The 19,462-nt window shown below is 45.9% G+C and overlaps 1 protein-coding gene across 2 annotated transcripts in view; it reads right to left on the bottom strand.

The window, feature by feature from the left end:
* LOC115090682 (NADH-cytochrome b5 reductase 3) overlaps positions 1-19,462 on the bottom strand; it is a 255,007-nt gene that overhangs the window by 132,226 nt on the left and 103,319 nt on the right. For both annotated transcript variants that reach the window (XM_029600109.1, XM_029600107.1), the window contains exon 5: positions 17,614-17,743. In XM_029600109.1, coding sequence (XP_029455969.1) covers positions 17,614-17,743 — 130 coding nt within the window. The remainder of the gene's footprint in view (positions 1-17,613; positions 17,744-19,462) is intronic.

Below are 19,462 nucleotides of genomic sequence, written 5' to 3'. Positions count from 1 at the left end.
TCCTTGGAGGTCGGCAAGAGGACAGAGTAGCAAAATCCTGTGGAACTAATGATAGTTGGCGCAGGGTTTCTGTGTACTCCTTTAATTGTGCCACAGCATCTTGCACTTTAGAGCCAAAAAGGTAGTCACCAACACATGGTAAATCCACTAACTTTTCCTGGACTTCAGGCCTGAGGTCAGAGGCTTTAAGCCATGGCCAGGGTCTTGCACTTATACCAGAGGCCGCTACTCTGGAAGCTGTTTCAAAACTATCATAAGCGGCTTGGACTTCGTGCTTTCCAGCTTCAAGTCCTTTGTGAATGATTGCTTGGGCTGCTTCTTGATATTGCTGTGGTAACGAAGTTGAAAATTCTTGCATCTGTTTCCACGGATTCCTCTGATATTGAGTCATGTACAATTGATATGATGCAATTTGTGTGTTTAACATGGCTCCTTTATAAATTTTTCTATCCAGGGAAGCCAAGAATCTATGATTCTTTCCTGGAGGAGTGGAAGAATGCGGCCTTATTCGTTTTGATTTCTTTTGTGCGGATTCCACAACCACTGATTGGTGTGGAAGCTGTGATTTTTGGTAGCCGGGAACAGACTGTACCAAATAAGTGGTGTCCACTCTTTTACTGATAGCAGGTACAGAGCATGGGTGCTCCCAGAGCCTATGCTGTAAGTCTAGGACGACTTCATGGTCAGTTATAGCTAAGACTTGTTTTGGAGGATCTACGAATTGGAGGACCTCCAGTGTTTGCTGTCTAGCATCCTCCTCAGCTACCAGAGTAGAGCTTATGGTGTCCGCCATATCCTGAACAAAGTTTATAAAGGATAAATCCTCCGGTGGAGATTTCTTCCTTTCTTCTGGAGGGGGAAGGATCAGACATAAATCCTTCAGAGGAAGTGTCTGTATGCCTGTCATCCCACGTATCATATGGATCGTCCTGATGTGGAGACATTGGAGAAGATCTTGGTGGATGAGGAAGTCCTGAAGGACCTGGTTGCGGGTCATCGATAGGTATCCGTCCAGGAATTTCTTCTCGTGGCTTGGATGGAATAGCACTGACTATTTCATCAAATTTCTTCATAAGAAGCTGGTACAAGGCAAATTCAGGATGTCCTGGAGCCCCAGGTGACATTGGTATTGATGGTCATCTCGTTATTGACTTAGGCTGTGGTGCCGGCATCTGTGCAGGCACCGGCTTCGGTGGAACCACTGGCATCGACGCAGGCACCGGCATCGACATCTGATCTTTTAAGGCCTGGAGCACCGCTTGACGGATGAAATCAGACAATTCCTGCGTAACAGCTGATGCAGGCAGAGCAGCTGTATGCGGTGGCGGTGTCGATGGTCCTTCCACAGAGCCCTGTGGAGGTTTGACAACTGGTGCGTCGCCATGGGATGAAGGCATCTGTGGAGGTACCAGCGTTTCCTGGATCCTAGGCCGTTTTGCGGTCGACTCCTCCGGGGAGAGAAGCGCCTCTGGTATCGATGGGTGTCTGTGCCGATGGCGGTGCTTCGAACGGTGTTCAGTCGCTGACTTCGTTGATGCTATCGATGATGTTGGCAATGGATGGTCCCTGGACGTCTTTTTTCAAAATAATGCGTTTGGAGACTCCGGCTGGAGACGATTTGAGTCGATGTGGAAGGAGATGGCAGAAGTTGTAGATGGAATAAATGCTCCATCTTTTCTTGGTGGGCTTTTCTCCCCTTCGCGATCATTTCTGCACATTTGGGACAGGTTGTTACGTTGTGTTTTTCCCCTAAATAAAGCACACACTCGAGGTGTGGGTCTGTAATGGACATTGTCCAATTACAATTGGGACATTTTTTAAATCCCGTGGCCATTTTTACATCGACAGCCGTCGATGAAATGAGAAGAAATGTGAGAGGAAAAAGTTTTACTCAAAGAGTAAAAAAAAAAAAAAGAGACCAAGATTTACTCACCAGCCAGTGGAAACCTGAGAGACCCCGATGTGGGAGAAAATGAATGGTGTGAAATCTGATTTTGAGTCAGACAAAAAACTGTGAGGAAACTCACAAAGGCTCCTGCTCCGCGATGCCTACAGCAGCACGGAAAAACGAAGACTGAAGAGAGACCCTGTGGCAGAGAATATCATGGCATGCTGGGCATGCCTCACAGGGCATGCCCAGCCTCTGTCGATAGAAGGCCTCACAGGGCCTCTGTCGATAGAGGGCCTCACAGGGCCAGTCAAAAGTTTCTAGAAACTTTGACAAAGTTTTCCGCAATAGGGCTCCATCCTGCTTGTGCTGGGATAATGCATATAAACTAATCTGCACACAGTTACACCTGTATTATGGAATGCACTCAAACAGTAACAACCCTACCTATGAAAAGAAAACACTACAAATATTAAATCAGGCTCTAAACACAATACACCTCCTATTAGGAAAATAGAACAAGCCAAGCAGCTATAGATCCCAACACAGAAATAATTGTATAACTTTACTAATAAGCAGAATAAATGTTTCACAACAACTATGAACAGAATAATATCCAACAATTAAACTCATAACAATTTTAAATTCTCCAAACACCAATAAAATATTTCAAAACAGCAGACATCACATAATATTCAGTAATTAAAATGGCAGTTAATCAAAAATGAATTTAAAAAGCCACCTTTACTAACCCCCTCCAGCAGCTCTCCTACTGCTCTTCCATGCAGGCCAGTAGCACACACCAGAAGCAGTAGTGGCTGAAGCTCTGTACTCATGGGTCCTCTTCCTTAGGGCCCACGACCAGAGTGTCTCTCTCTCTCTCTCACACACACACACCTATGACCAGTTTCTGTCTTTCACACACCAGTCATCTCCCGACCAGTCTCTTACACACACACCAGTCACCTTCCCGAACAGTCTCTCTCATGCGCACGCACACAAGCAGGCTTCCCACTTCCGTGATCTATCTTACATATACAGGCTTCTCACTCCCATGCTGTGTCTCACACATATCCATGTTTCTCACTCCTATGCTAGCTCTCTCCACATGCACAGGCTTCTCATTTCCATAATCACTTTCTCTCACACAAACACACACACACACACACACACATTTCCCTGACCAGTCACTTCCATTGCCTCTCCTATATACACACACATCACTTCTCTGACCAGTTTCTCTCAATTACACACCTGCTCTCAATCACAGTTACACATACACACTCTCAATCACACATACATTTTTTCACTTACTGGCTGTCTTTTCCTTCCTGCCCCCCTCCGAGCACAAATAGTAGCTGCAGCAGACTCCTCCTCTAGCCCCCGCAGGCCAAGAAAGAAGAATCCCATTAGCCATGGGAGGCTAATTCTGCTGTCTCCTGTGCAGATTTCTGGCTGCTTCTGATTTTGCTCCGGGCCCACTCTACTGCTCGGGGCCGAAACTGCCACCGCTACCTTTTTGTGCAGCATGGCTCTTCTTCCCGAGCACCCCACTGCACATCACTTTCTGTTCCCGACCAGGGGGCAGGTGCAGGAAAAAGAAAAGGCCCAGTCGCAGTTGCCAGCTTCCAATGACACTGCTGCTGTTCCCATCCGGGCTTGAACGTGCTGATAGTCTGGGCGGCAATGGCAGCAGTGGAAGATTGTCAGTCTCTTGCTCGGTGAAGGAAGAGGAAGGAAGAGCAGCGGGAGACTGGTAGCACGCGACACACTGTTGTGTCGCGACACACCGGTTGAGAATCACTGTCCTAGGCAATCCTTACAGCCTTGCACGCCCATCCCAGCTTGTCACATCCTCCCTACACCAATTAAAAATTATACATTAAAATCTATTATAAATGAAAAGATTTTCAAAGTACAATCTTCTGAAATTTATTTATTTATTTATTTAGAATTTTTATATACAGACATTCTTACATTAAAATGCAAATCATACCGGTTTACATAAAACAGAAAAAGCAGGAAAAAATGTTTCCATAGTCAAATACAGAGAACATTTATAATAAAATTGTTAACAAAGGCATAAGGTAGGAACTTGAAAAAAGGTTACTTAACAGAAAACGTAAAAGAAAAAATAGTAAATGAAGCACAAAGAGTTGACGTCGGGGGAGGGGCATGGTCACACATCGCAGTCACCCATTTCCCCTCACCTCCTGTTACATCAGGTAAGCAAATGTTGCTTACCTGATGTAACAGGTGTTCTCACAGGACAGCAGGATGTTAGTCCTCACAAATGGGTGACATCGAGGATGGAGCCCAACCACGGAAAGCTTCTGTCAAAGTTTCAGGAACTTTGACTGGCCCCTACTGGGCATGCCCAGCACGGCACTAACCCTGCAGCCAGCAGGGGTCTCCCTTCAGTCTTGTTTCAAAGCTACAGGCAGTGCCGAAAAATAAAAATAAAAACGAACCCAACACCGCGGGGTGGCGGGCGGGTTTCGTGAGGACTAACATCCTGCTGTCCTGTGAGAACACCTGTTACATCAGGTAAGCAACATTTGCTTTCTCACAGGACAAGCAGGATGGTTGTCCTCACAAATGGGTGAGTACCGAGCTGAGGATGTCCTAACATGCACCAAATGCACCCAACGGCGTGCAACAGGCACAACAACTGGGGTGGAATTTGGGAGAGGGCATCTGCACCCAACCGGGAAGGTGGAAGGGTGTTGGTACATCATGTTGGAAAAAGGTTACGCAAGACAGATTGGCCGAAGATGGAATCCTGTCTTCCAGCTTTGTCCAAACAATAATGGGCTGCAAATGTATGGAGGGAACTCCAGGTGGCAGCCTTGCAGATGTCAGGAAGCGGCACCGAACGAAGGTGTGCTACTGAAGTCGCCATGGCCCTCACAGAGTGTGCTTTGACACGGTCTTGAAAAGGAATGCCAGCTTGCTGATAGCAGAAGGAGATGCAATCCGCCAACCAGGAGGAAAGAGCCTGCTTACCCACAGGTTGCCCTAACTTGTTAGGATGGAAAGAGACGAATAATTGAGTGCTCTTCCTGTGGGCAACTGTACGGTCTAGATAGAAAGCTAGAGCCCATTTACAGTCTAGGGTATGCAGAGTCTGTTCCCCGGAGTTGGAGTGGGGCCTGGGAAAGAAGATAGGTAGTATGATGGATTGATTTGTATGAAACTCCGAAACTACCTTAGGCAAAAACTTAGGGTGAGTGCGGAGTACCGCCAGGTCCTGCAGGAGTTTAGTGTAAGGCGGATAGGTAACTAGGGCCTGTAATTCACTAACCCTGCGAGCTGAAGTGATAGCCAAAAGGAATAACATTTTCCATGTGAGATATTTTAAGTCACAGGAGTAAAGAGGTTCGAAAGGTGGTTTCATAAGGCGACCAAGAACCAGGTTAAGGTCCCAAGATGGGGCCGGAGGACGTAAAGGTGGCTTCAAATGGAGCAATCCTTTAAGAAAACGTGTTACAAGGGGTTGTACTGAAATAGGGACACCCCCGATACCTTTATGGAAGGCGGCTACCGCACTGACATGCATTCTAATGGAAGAGGTCTTTAGACCTGATTCTGATAGATGCCAGAGATAGTCCAAGAATTTAGAAATTGGACAGGAAAGGGGATCAAGGGACTGAGAAGTGCACCATGATGTATACCTTTTCCATTTGTATGAATAAGATTTTCTTGTGGAAGGCTTTCGTGAAGCGATCAGGACACGAGAAACTGAATCTGAAAGGTTAAATGGCTGAAGGACTAACCTTTCAACATCCATGCAGTCAGGGACAAGGCTTGGAGGTTGGGATAGAGGAGGCATCCGTCGTTTTGAGTGAGCAGATGCGGGTCCCTCCCCAGAGGAATGTGCCTGCGGATGGATAGATCCTGAAGTATGGGAAACCACACTTGGCGTGGTCAGTGCGGTGCTATCAGGATCATAGTTGCCCTGTCCTGACGCAGCTTCACGAGAGTCTTCGACAGAAGAGGAAGTGGAGGGAATGCATAGAGCAGACCGGTTGTCCACGTGAGGGAGAATGCATCCCTCGGCCGAGAGTGCTGGCTCCGAATGAGAGAGCAGTAATTGCCTACTTTGTGGTTCTGAGGAGACGCAAAGAGGTCTATGTGGGGATAGCCCCATTTGTGAAACAGAGAGGTCGCTACCAAGGGATTGAGTGACCACTCGTGTGGTTGGAAGACACGGCTCAGCTGGTCTGCCAATACATTGTCTACTCCCGGCAGGTAGGTGGCCCTGAGGTACATGGAGTGGGAGAGGGCTTCTGCCCAAATCTGCGCAGCTTCCTGACACAGAAGGAAGGAGCCGGTGCCTCCCTGCTTGTTTATGTACCACATGGCCACCTGGCTGTCCGTCTGAATTAAGATTGTGTGGTTTGATAGGCAATCTTGAAAGGTCCTGAGAGCATATCGGATTGCTCTCAGTTCCAGGAAATTTATCTGGTGTTTGGCTTCCTCTGGTGACCAGAACCCTTGAGTTTGTAAATTGTTTACATGGGCTCCCCAACCGATGTTGGAAGCGTCGGTGGTGAGGATTATCTGGGGAGCTGGTGGAAGAAAGGGCAAGCCCTGTAGGAGGTTGGATTGATTTATCCACCAGGCAAGAGACAGACGGAGTGCATCGGTGATGCGAACAATGGAGGACAGAGGCTGAACAGCTTGTGTCCATTGCAGTCTCAGAGTCCATTGCGTGATTCTCATGGCTAGACGGGCCATGGGAGTCACATAAACTGAGGAGGTCATGTGTCCCAGTAGAATGAGAAATTGGCGAGCTGTAGCTGTGGGTTGAGACTGCAGCTGGCGAGCTAGGGACACAAGGGTTTGAACCCGTGGAAGAGGAAGGAAGGCTTTTGCTTGTAAGGTGTCCAAGTCTGCCCCAATGAAGGATAAGGTCTGAGATGGGATTAAGTAGGATTTGTTGTAACTGACAAGAAACCCTAGAGAAAGCAAAGTTTGAATTGTTAGGGTCAGAGAGGACCGAGCTATCTGCTGGGTTGGGGCCCTGATTAACCAATCGTCCAGGTAGGGGTAGACGTGGACACCTGCCTTCCTCAGAAAAGCTGCTACTACCACGAGGCATTTGGTGAAAACTCGTGGTGCGGATGCCAGGCCGAAAGGTAGCACTCGATATTGGTAGTGATTTCGGCCTACTAGAAAACGCAGATATTTACGATGAGATTGCGTGATCGCAATGTGGGTATATGCGTCTTTGAGGTCTAGAGAGCATAGCCAATCCCCTCTTTGCAGCAGAGGGAGAAGCGAGCCCAGGGTTACCATCTTGAACTTCTCCTTGTGAAGGTACTTGTTGAGGGCCCGTTGGTCCAGGATTGGACGAAGCCCCCCGGACTTTTTTGGGATCAGGAAGTACCTGGAGTAGAACCCTAGTCCTTGTTGTAAGGGAGGAACGGGTTCTATAGCGTTTGACAGGAGGAGAAGGGATACTTCCTGCTCTAGAAGAACAGAGTGATCGGTGAGTCTCCACGCCTGCCGGGGTGGGGAGTCGGAAGGTAGAGTCAGGAAGTTGAGATGGTAACCCTGTGCAATTATTGCTATCACCCACTGATCTGTGGTGATATGACGCCACCTTTCTAGAAAGTGGCATAGCCGACCTCCTACTGGTATGGCTGGAAGAGGGGTTTGGCAAGTGCTCTCTAAATGAGAGTCAAAAACCCGCCGCAGGGCCAGGTTGTGGAGCTGGTGCGGGCTTTTGTTTACGAGACTGGCGAGGTTGAGTTTTATGGTAAGACCTCGCAGGCCTAGCCTTGGTTAGTGGGGGATAATACTTCCGAGGCCGGAAAAAAGACTTTTTGGAGTCTTTTCTAAACGGCTGTTTAGAAGGCAAGTCAGGAGGAATGGATGAGAACTGTTTAAGGGTCTCATGATGATCTTTTAGTTCAGCAACAATTTGCTGAATCTGCTCACCAAACAAGTTATCCCCTAGGCAAGGCAAGTCAGAGAGTCTGTCCTGAACCTCCGGACGAAGGTCAGATGACTTGAGCCAAGCCCAGCGTCTAGCAGAGATAGCCGTAGCAGAAAGTCTAGAGGAAGCATCAAAGATGTCATAAGCTGTTCTTATTTCATGCTTCCCAGCTTCAAAACCTTTATTTAGAAGGGATTGAAGCTGTGGCTGGAACTGTTCTGGTAAGGCATCTGAGAACTCCTGCATTTGTTTAAGGATGACCCTATTATATTGAGTCATATATAGCTGATAAGAAGCTATCCTAGAAATCAGCATGGCTCCTTGGTATACCTTCCTGCCTATACTATCTAGGAATTTGTTTTCCTTAGTAGGAGGTATGGAAGAATGTGGCTTTATTCGTTTAGCTTTCTTTTGAGCTGATTCTACCACAACAGAATGATGGTCCAATTGTGGTTTCTGAAAGCCAGGTGCTGACTGTACAAGGTAGGTAGAGTCAGCTTTTTTGTTTACCGGAGCAACAGATCCAGGAGATTCCCAATTCTTTTTGAGAAGGTCTAGAAAAACCTGATGAATTGGAATTGAGGTGATGACCTTAGGGGCATCCAGGAATTGGAGCAATTCCATCATCTGGTGCCTATCATCTTGTTCAGATTGAAGCTGGAAAGGGACCAATTCCGACATTTCCTTCACAAAATTTATGAAAGAGAGGTCCTCCGGGGGAGAACGCTTTCTACTCTCCGGAGGAGAGGGTGGTGAAGGCAAATCATCGGTGTCAGTCGAGGTATCATCACCCCAAGTGTCATAAGGATCAGGTTGCTGACCCTTAGGACCAAGAGTGGGCTGAATACCTGAAGGCCCCGGTTGAGGCTCCGAGAAACTCGAAGGAATCACCGGGGGCATCGAGAACGTCCTTGATGGAATCAATGTCGGCATCGGTATCGGTGCCGGCATCGAAGGAACCGGTGTCGGCATCGAAATCCTCGGTGGAGCTGATGTGCGTATCGCCCCCGAGGAATGTATCTGTGGCGAGGGACGACAAGGCACCGATGGAACTATCCCCGAAGGGGGAATTCGATACGGTGTTTCTCCACCTGATGAGAAGGCTGTCTGTGATCCGGGTATTGCTGGTGGAAGGGCATTCATAAGCACCTCCATCCGGGCAAGCAGCAGCGCCAGTGCTGCTGGAATCGGATCTGTGACCGGTTCCACTCTCGGTGCCGGAGGAGTCTGGAACCGTAGTATCGCCTTGTCGATGGCCTCCTGGACCAGCCGGTCCAGTTCTGCCTGGAGACCTGGGGTAACGAGACCCGGCTCGACGGGAGAGGGAGGCTGAGGCTGAGCCGGAGGGACCACCGTCACCGGTGGAATTGCGGCTCCCAGACCCCGGAGGGGTGAGGGTTGCCTCTGTGTCTGCGAGACAGGAGTGGATGGTGCCACTTCTGGTCGAGACTTCTTTGGCGGAGGCTCGGACGGTACGGAGGTCGATGACATAGATTCCTCGACGGGCCGAGACTTATGACATCGATGGCGATGTTTCTCCTTCCGATCCCCTCGATGATCAGGGGAAGGGACAGGAGTCGATGGCCGTGAAGTCGTCGATGGCGGACGGTCACCGGAGGGCTGTCGATGATGAGACTTCGACGGTGCCGGTTCCTATGACGTCGATGCAATCGATGGCGTTGGGGTACGAGCATGGAAAAGGAGTCCCATCTTTTCCATTCTGGCTTTGCGACCTTTTGGTGTCATTAGGGCACATTTGGTGCAAGTCAGGACATCATGCTCACTTCCTAAGCACAAAACACAGACTCTATATGGGTCTGTGATTGACATAGTTCGGGTACAATCCGGACACCGACGGAACCCCGACGCCATGGCCATAGGCCAAAAATTTAGCCGCGGGACTGTCGACTGCCAACGGGCCTCAAGGGCCAAACTCGACTGTAGTCGACCAAACGACGGCAAAAACTTACCGAAGTTCCGCGGATGAAAAAATTTGAAGAAGGGAGACCCCTGAGGGGCAAATTTTCTTCAGAAATTTTAAATTGAAGAATTCCTGTCAGGAACATGGTTTAGAGCTCTTTGACCGCGTGGCTACTGCTGCGCGGAAAAAAGAAGACTGAAGGGAGACCCCTGCTGGCTGCAGGGTTAGTGCCGTGCTGGGCATGCCCAGTAGGGGCCAGTCAAAGTTCCTGAAACTTTGACAGAAGTTTTCCGTGGTTGGGCTCCATCCTCGATGTCACCCATTTGTGAGGACAACCATCCTGCTTGTCCTGTGAGAAAAAATATAACTTATAATATATATATTTACATGCAATGCTGTAGTGCCAACCAGAAAACCTTGCAAAAAAGCAAAACATTTGGAACCCATATGAGCAACAACCGTATCTATAAAAAGGTAACAATGCAAATATTACAACAGGCACTAAAATACTAACACACCTCCTTATTAGCAAAACAGAACAAGCCAAGCTGTTATAGATCTCTACACAGAAACTATACACTAGCAGAATACCTCACCTCGGTCATACATGCAAAATACAGACAGACCTCACCAAATACAGAATAAACAGACCATAATATATATATATGGAAAAATGCAGACAAAAACCGAACTGGAAATCGCAAGAAGCCAGATTCTGAATGCAGAGCAACAATGGAATAAAATAAACATTAGTTCCAGGTAGGCAAACTAAATCAATAAACCCAGCACCCCAAAACAGTTTTATAAATTTAATGTATTAGGTATTCTTAAAAATGTTCTTATATAGAGGATATAACTCTCATACAAATTAGGCTGTTATAAGCTGTGAAACAAAGTGCAACGACTTACCTAATTTGTATGAGAGTTATGTCCTCTATATAAAGAATATTTTTAAGAATACCTAGTTAATTAAATTTAAAATATTGTTTTTTTGGGGATAAGTTTATTGGTTTAGTAATAAAAAATAAACATTACCATTCCTCATAAAACAAAATCACAAAATATAAATTTTCATTAATAGTAGTAAAACTACATGAATAAAAAATATAAATTCCAAATGTCTAACAAATAGAACCACCAATAATTAAAAAAACTCATATAAACATTTTCCGAACACCAATAACATATTTCAAAACAGACACATTAAATAACACCCAATAATTAAAAACACAAGGATTTTTAAAAATCCCCTGCTTTCCATTCCTGAGAAGTTTTTTGTTTTTTTTTAATGTTTATCATATCTGGGAACTTTTGTTTTCCAGATGCCCTCAGATTGTCATGATTTAGAAGGAAGAGAGGAAGGAAGCTTGTTGCACACACATTTTCTGCTCTCTTGTACAAACATATGCGCTCTCTCACAGAAACATACATATGCTCTTCCTCAATCTTTCTTTTTCTCACACACACACACACACACACTCTCTCATTCTCACACATGCACTCATACAGACTTTCATTTTCCCACACTCTCACACACACATATCCACTATATCCACTCTATCTCCCCCCCCTTTTGAAATAGCAGCAGCAGTCTCCTTCATCCCTTGCAGCGACCAGGACTACTTCTTGGTGTCGAGTCTGTTGACCCAGCTCTGGCTTAGAGCTCCTTCCTGCAGAGCAGATCGTGCCAATCCTGTTCCTCCTCAGGTCTCAAGGGCGATTCCGACAGGGCCATGAAGTTGCTGCTCCTCCTCAGGCCCCACTGGCGATTCTGGCAGAGCTGTGTGCTACAGCTCTTCATCAGGCCCTGCCGGCGATTCCGGCAGAGCTGCAACATTGCTGCACCTTCCCAGGCCTCGCTGGCAATTCCAGCAGGGACATGACGTTGCTGTTGATACTCAGGCCCCACCAGCGATTCTGGCAGGGCCGTGGCGTTGCTCCTCCTCTGCAGGCCCTGCCGGTGTTTCTGGCAGGGCCGTGGTGTTGCTCCTCCTCAGGGCGAAATCTTCGGCAGCACTACTGCGCCCTTCAGGGAGCGGTGCCTATGGCTGAGGCCATATTGGCCATAGGCACGCTACGGCTCTGCCAGGAGAGCTGCTACAAGGCCTGGCATTGATTGCAGCAACTCTGCAAGCATGGGGCTGCTGTAATCTATGCCAGTCACGTGACTGACTTGATTGGCCCACCAGGGCATGCCCAAAGCCCTGACAAGCCAATTTGCCCCTGGTCAGCACCACAGAAGGCATTCCTCACTTATGGGAAAGAGGAAATTGAATCCCACCTGAGCTTCCTATGGCACTGAAAATCTGAAGAGGCCTCATTTTGAGGGGAGGCATGGCTCCACTGTCCTGGCCTTGTACCAAGGTTATGGGATCTTACCCAACAGCACCTTCTAGGTGCTGCTGTATTTTGCCCTTGAGGATATTTGACTACAACTATAATAGCAGCATCATGATCCAGACCCATGCAGCAGTAGCAGACAGAATGGGTGTCTGATGGGCACTCACAAAATGCAAGCCTTAAACCTGCCATCTGCAGGCTTCTGGGTTCGGATTTCTCCATGTCTTTTTTGCTTACCGTAAATGGTGTTTTCCATAGATAGCAGGATGAATTAGCCATGCTGTTCTGGGTGATGTCATAGACAGCGCTCTAGCAGACAGTGTAGCCTTCAGCCAAAGTTTTTAATCTGTTGTGCCCGTGCGGTGCTTCCTGCGCGAAGCACATAACGGTCTCTTCAGTTAGTAAGAAAGCAAGAAGATAGTGACAGGTAGAAAAGAAGATTTGGAAGAAAACATGTCCAGGAAGGAGGGTGGGAATGCATGGCTAATTCATCCTGCTATCTATGGAAACACCATTTACGGTAAGCAAACTTGCTCTTTTCAGTTGACAAGCAGGCTGAATTAGCAATGCTGTTCTAGGAGTCCCAAGTGTAGGGGAATAACATTTTCCCCTTTGGTAAGCAGTCCGCTGCCATGCGGTATTATGAGTGGAATGGCGCATTAGATTATTGATAACATTTTGTTCCCTTTTTCCACTGTGGTCTTTTTTTTTTTTTTATTTAAACTTAGTACAGTCCAAGAGAGCTGTCTGAAGAAGTTTGCTGGTCTAGGCAGTAATGTGAAGTAAAAGTGTGGATTGAAGACCAGGTCGCAGCTCTACAGATATCCCTATGGACACATTATGTAAATGTGCAATGGAGGAAGCCGTGGCACGCAGCTGATGAGCCGAAACTGAATTGGACAAGGGTTTCTGTGCTGAAGTGTGGTAGAACTGGATGCAATTGGTGATCCAATTGGATAATGTTCTCTTGGAAATGGCTATCCCTAGGGAATTAGGGTTGAAAAAGAGGCAAATAATTGCAAGGAACGTCAAGAAGACTGAGTTCTCTGTTTGTAATAAACTAAAGATAGTTTGCAGTCCAAAGTATGTAGTAGGGCTTCCCTTTTATTATGTGGTTTTAGAAAAAAGGTCAGCAATGAAATATCCTTATTGATGTGAAAAGGTGGAGACTACTTTAGGGAGGAATTTGGGATGAGTCCTGAATACTATTTTGTCATGTTAAAACTGAAAGAAGGGAGAGAAGTGAACCAAAGCTTGAAGTTCACTCACTCTATAGGTTGAGCTGTGAGAAAAACCACCTTCCAGGTGAGACTTCAAATGAGCAGACTGCAGGGGTTCGAATAGAGAACTCATAAGAGCTGTGAGAACTACGCTCCAGTCCCAGGGAACTGGAGGCTTACGGATTGGAGGGTGGAGATTAAAAGAGGCCACTCATGAAACAAGAAATCAAGGAGTGAGAAGCAGAGGAGTCTTTTTCCCTCTCATGATAAGCTGCTATACTCTTAGGTGGACTCTTAACAGATGATGTCGCTTGGCCTGACGCTGAAAGGTGGAGTAAATAACTGAGGATCTCTTTGGGAGGCAAAGAGAAGGGGGTTAATGTCCCAAAGTTGGCAACACTCGGCATATCTTTTCCATTTGAAAGAATAGTTACATCTTGTTGATAGTTTCCTTGCCGCTATGATAATTCTCTGGATATCTGCAGGAAGAGTTAGACCTTGTAGGATCTCGCGTTCAACGTCCAGGCTGTCAGATGGAGGGAGGAGTGTAGAGGATGAAGAAGGCAGCCTTCCTCTTGGGTCAAGAGGTCTGGGTCTTGACCAAGATAACACAGATCAATTTTGGAGTATTGTACCAGATAAGCAAACCATGGTTGTCTCGGCCAAGCTGGAGCTATGAGGATCATGCAAGCTCTGTCCTGTATCATCTTTTGAACTGTCTGTGAGATGAGGGGAATTGGAGGAAACACAAAGGAGTCTCTTCTACAATGGAATCAGGAAAGCATTTTGAGCCAATCTATTCGGGCTTAGATGAACTGAGCAGAATTGACGTACTTTCCGATTTTGCTCTGTGGCGAAGAGATCTAGCCAAGGTCATCCCCAGCGCATGAAGATTTGGTGTGCTACAGATGGTGTGCTACAGACCACTCGTGAGGATGGAATACTCTGCTGAGGCAGTCGGCTAGAGTGTTCGCTATTCCTGGTATGTATTTGACTCAAGATTATCACATTGTTGAGGGCCCACTCCCGAATCCAGACCATCTCCCTGCAAAGGAGCCAGAAACTGGCTCCGCACTGTTTATATAGAACATGGCTACTTGACTGTCCATGTGAATCATTAGGGCATGACCTCGAAGCAGATGTGTAAAAGCCATTATTGTATATCTCATGGCCCTGAGTTCCAAGAGGCTGATCTGGTAATGAAGCTAGTCTTTTGACCACTGATCTTGCGCCTGGTAATGAAGGAGATGAGCCCTCACCTCTGTGTTGAAGCGTCAGTCATGAGAATCAAGGTGTGGGTAGGATCTTGAAGGGGTGCCCCCATGGAAAGGACTTTCTGATCTAACCATCAAGTTAAGACCTTTTGCATGGAAGGAGACATGGTTATGGCTGTGGACATTGGTTGAAGATACTGGGTCCATTGACATTTCAAGCCCCATTGTAGGCGCCTCACGTCTAGGAGAGTGTGAGGTACTACATGAATTGCTGCCGCCATGTGACCCAAGAGTTCCAGGACTCAGCAGGAGGTAGCTCTTGACTGCAGAAGTAAATTTGTACATAGCTGATGAAATTGGTCAGTCTTTTCCTGTGGAAGGAATGCTCGAGATTGGATCAAGTCTATTCTGGCTCCTATGAACTGCAATATCTGTCTTGGTTTGAGTACCGATTTTTTGTAGTTGATGAGGAATCCCAACAACTCCAAACAAGTTATTGTGGACTCCAGATGTTGATATAGAGATAGCGGATTGGGGGCAACAATCAGCCAACTGTCCAGATAAGGGAAAATGCGAATCCTCTGACATCTGAGATGAGTTACAGCCACAGCCAGGCATTTGGTAAAGACTCTTATGCTGAAGACAGGCCAAGGACCTTGTACTGACAGTGTTTGGAATTCACTTGGAATCACAGGAACTGCCAACAGGAAGGGTGTATTGGGACATGGTTGTAGGCATCCTTTAGGTCAAACGAACACATCTTGAATTTCTCTCTGCGCAGGTACTTGTTCAGGGAGTGCAGATCCAAAATGGGTCAGAGACCCCCCCTGAGTGTTTTGGTATGAGGAAGTATTGGGAGTAGTATCCCATGTTGACCTGATATTCAGGTACCAGCTGAATAGCCCTTTGCTGGAGTAAAGTGTTGATTTCTTGCTCCAGAAGAGTTGACTGAGAAAGCATCCCTCAGCTGGCCGGTAAGGCATGGAAGGAGAGGGTGAGAAAGGAAATTCAAATGGTAACCCTCGTGGATGTTTCGAAGAAACCCACTGATCCAAAATGATGTGTCTCTAATGTGGAGCAAAATCTTTATCCTGCCTGGCCCTCTACCCCAGAGACATTGGCTATGGCTGAGCATCCTTCAAAAAGACTGGGTTTTTCTTTTTTGCTGTTTCCTATCCCATGGCATGCTCAAGGTGAAGGGCTGAGTCTGCACATGCTGCTGCTGGAATGGATGGTACGTGGAGGTCGGGGGGGGGGGGGGAAGAGGGGGGACTTGATTGCTTCCTCTGGGCATAGTACAGCCTTCAATAGTACTGGAAAAAGCACCTGATGCTGTTTGGGTATCTGAAACTGCGAGACAGAGATTGAACTGCCACTTCTGCCTCCTGTCTTTAAGCTTCTCTCTGAACAGATTATCTCCCCAACATGGAAGGTTGAAAGCTTGTCATGCACATCCTCTCTGATGGAACTAGAGCGAAGTCAGGCTGTCATGTTGCTATGGCAGTTGCAGAAGTCAGAGGATGTTTCACTGCTCTGAGTAAATGCCGCAGCCCCTCCTGCATGTCGTAAAAAAGGTTGAGGGGTAACGTCATCTCCTGATTCAGACTGAAAGAATGGTTTTAATAGTTTGGCAGGGTTTCAATAAAGCTATTGCACCATATAAAACTGGTGCTGCGAATACGAGAAGTTAGTATAGCACTCTGGAAGGTCTTCTTAGCGTATTAATCCAGGATCCTGTGCTCCTTGAATAGACTGGACGCATGGAGCCTAGATTTCGTAGCCCACTTCATCACAGACTCAACAACTACTGAAGCATGAGGGAGTTGAATGACCCTGTAAATTGACTATTTTTGTAACCTGAATTTCAGATCTAGCTTCTGGGAACACTGCAGGATGGAGTGGGGGGGACTCCCACGTCTTTGCTAAAAGCGCATCCAGTAGTTTGTGTGAAGGTTCAGCTGGGACGTCCAGAATTTTTAGAGTACAAAAAACCTCTTCCCGAGGGTCTAGAATTTTATGGACTTCCACTCCCAATAGATTTTCCAGTTTCTCCACAAATTTGGAATACGTGAGATCTTCAGGTGGGGAGGAGTGATTGGAGGGCTCCCTCAGGCAGATCAGACTGAATTCCTGTTGAACTGGCTGGTGCAATTATCTGGGTGGAGAGTCTAGTTGAGGAGTTGTCGGAGAGTGTGGCCTAAACTTAGCTACGCTGTCCGGGGTTCTTAATTGAAGGTGGTGGTAGTGGATCTAAATCCTTCCCTAGGCCCTGGAGATGTGGAAGAGAAAACTGTAAGTGAAGCTGAGAAAAGCTGTTAATGATGGAAGAAATTTTGCCTATCACCTGCTGGGAACATTGAGCAGATGGATTTGCAATAGGTGCTGAAGGGCATCTATTCTGAGGGGACTGAGAAAGGTTCCGGTGAGGTGTTAATCCAGCAGATAGACTATCTGAAAATGGTTTTAGCACCCAGGATCCCTGTTCTCTGACAGAAGGGGAAGCTTGGGTGAGAGACCTTCTTGAAGGATAAACTATTGAAGGTAGGACAAGTCTGAATATACCGAATGATTGTCCTGTGATGACACCGACTGAGAACTCATGGATACAGACTTTGTAGGTGAGACTTAGGATGGCTGTGATAATATGTCCTGAAAAGGATCCATCTGCCAGGCTGGAGACCTTGGGGAAGGCAGTAAAAGCTTGGAAAGGACCTCTGATGTCACCCAGAACAGCACGGCTAATTCAGTCTGCTTATTGAAGGGAAAAAAAAAAAAAATCACAAAAGTGATTTGAGACACAATACAAGGCCAAAAATGAAAACATTTTGATAGACTAAGGCAATGACTGAAATAGCTCAGAAAAAGAAAGACTGAGGGCCTCACAAAGCAATGTGCGCATATGAGAACTCACGCACACGTTCAGTATGAGTTTTACTGAGCTCTGAAAGCTGGGTCTATTTTGGTATCATCAGATGATGTCATTGATGTATTATACCCAATTCATGCTTGCTCGTCGACAGAAAAAATTATTTCTCAACCAAGTGCTCTCAATTAAAAAGTACAGATATTGACTGAACTGCCCTTACCTTTTCCCTTGTAGACAAGCAGACCGCTAGGCCCTCTGAAATCAATGCAGTCTCCAATTTTCAGGTTTTCTAGATATTGAGACATCTTCCCTCCTTCAGGGAACTTTGGATGAACCCCTCTGAAGTAAATCTGTGTGATGAGGACAAACCTGTTGTATAACCTTTAGTAAAATTACTGTTTAAAAAGCTGGCTTTTACTGGTCCTATTTACTCATTTAGCAATGCACCTGCACAGCAATTATACATTTAGGCGGGTAATTTGATAACTGCCCGTATTGGTACAAAGTCTGTAGGTACTTTTTACCCATAGACTTTAAAAGAAAAGTATGTACATTTTTATTTTGAAAAACAATTCCTTCCCCTCCCCCCAAAAACAACTTGCACATGTTTACATTTGGCATTTTGTGTGGGTAGAATTCTGGAGATAAATTAGGTGCACACTTTTATCCACATAAAGGGCAAGCAATTTTTCCCATTTCTGCATTTAAAGCACTGTTTTCCCATGGAATTGGTTTTTGAAATTACTCTCTGAAAGGGAGCACACTGCTATCTATTAGGGCTTGTATGGTATTTTGGTTCAATTAAGTTACACAAAGGGCCCCAATATGATTCAAATTTCCTAAGTCACCATTTCAGATACTTCCTATAAAAATTCAAAATTTACTTGAGAAAGGTAGCAATAAAGTCCATTATGGAATCAAAGATTTTGTTCAGATTTGTTACTCCTTATCTGTTCACAACTGGGAAATTAGCCAAATATGAGAAATTCTTCTCTGCTCACCAACAAATTAGGAGAAAGCCCAGAGAAATTCAGTCAAATAAAAATGTAACAATTATTTGATTCACATAGTTATAAAATGTTTCCATACATTATAAAAAATATAAAGTTTGTATTAAGTAAAAACCACTGTTCTCATGACAAGTGAAAAAGATGTGTTCATTCAACCTCCAGCCACTGATCCTACAGGTGCATATAGAGAGGTATTTATTATAATGCACCATAACCACTTGTAATATAGGCAACTCAGTAATCCAAAAATGTGTTAAAAAAAAGAAAACTATTAAGGTGCACACAAACAATACTGCTAAACATCTTGCTGTAAATTCTTTTCAATCGGCTACAGATGAATGTGTAGCCAATCCTTGAACTTCATGTTATGTTATTCCTTGTCCCCTGCTGGAAGTGAATATGAAATTAATCTGGTTCCTCCCCCAGCATGGACCATGTTTTTCCAAAGGGCTTTTCTCATGAAGGTGCATTCAAACTTATGAAGAGGATATACACACACTACATGCAGATACGTTTAAACTGTAAAGAATAAAAAATTCCTTTTGTGTAATACTAACATTGTCATTTGAGCAAGACAAATCATAATGAAATATGAATTTATACATTTTTAAGGTAACACAGTCATGCAACTTCAATGACCACGGTTTCAGAATGCAAAAAATCTCCCAACAATATCACCAATTATAAAGTATATAAAGGCTTAGGATGAAGAATCAGGAACCAATAGAACACACTAGCTATCATCACATGATGTAAGAACATTCCCTCACTACCGCCAGGCTGAGCACAATCCTCTGATCCAATCCCACAGCTGGACAGCCTCCTGACACAGAAGGTATGAACCTGTTAACACCCCCCCCCCTCCTTATTAATGAAGTACATCGCCACTTGGTTGTCTTTTTGGACAAGGATAACTTTGTGGGACAACTGATCTCCGAAAGCCTTGAGAGCAAACTAGATTGCCCGGAGCTCTAGGAAGCTTATTTGATGTAACTTCTCCTGGGCGGACCATAAGCCCTCAGTGCAGAGCCCACCTATGTGGGCTCCCCAACTCAGGTT

The sequence above is a fragment of the Rhinatrema bivittatum genome, chromosome 4 (assembly GCF_901001135.1).
Source record: "Rhinatrema bivittatum chromosome 4, aRhiBiv1.1, whole genome shotgun sequence".
In the NCBI taxonomy this organism is placed as follows: Eukaryota; Metazoa; Chordata; class Amphibia; order Gymnophiona; family Rhinatrematidae; genus Rhinatrema; species Rhinatrema bivittatum.
Note: the sequence above shows the minus strand (reverse complement) of the source record. Positions and strands in the feature narration are given on the sequence as shown.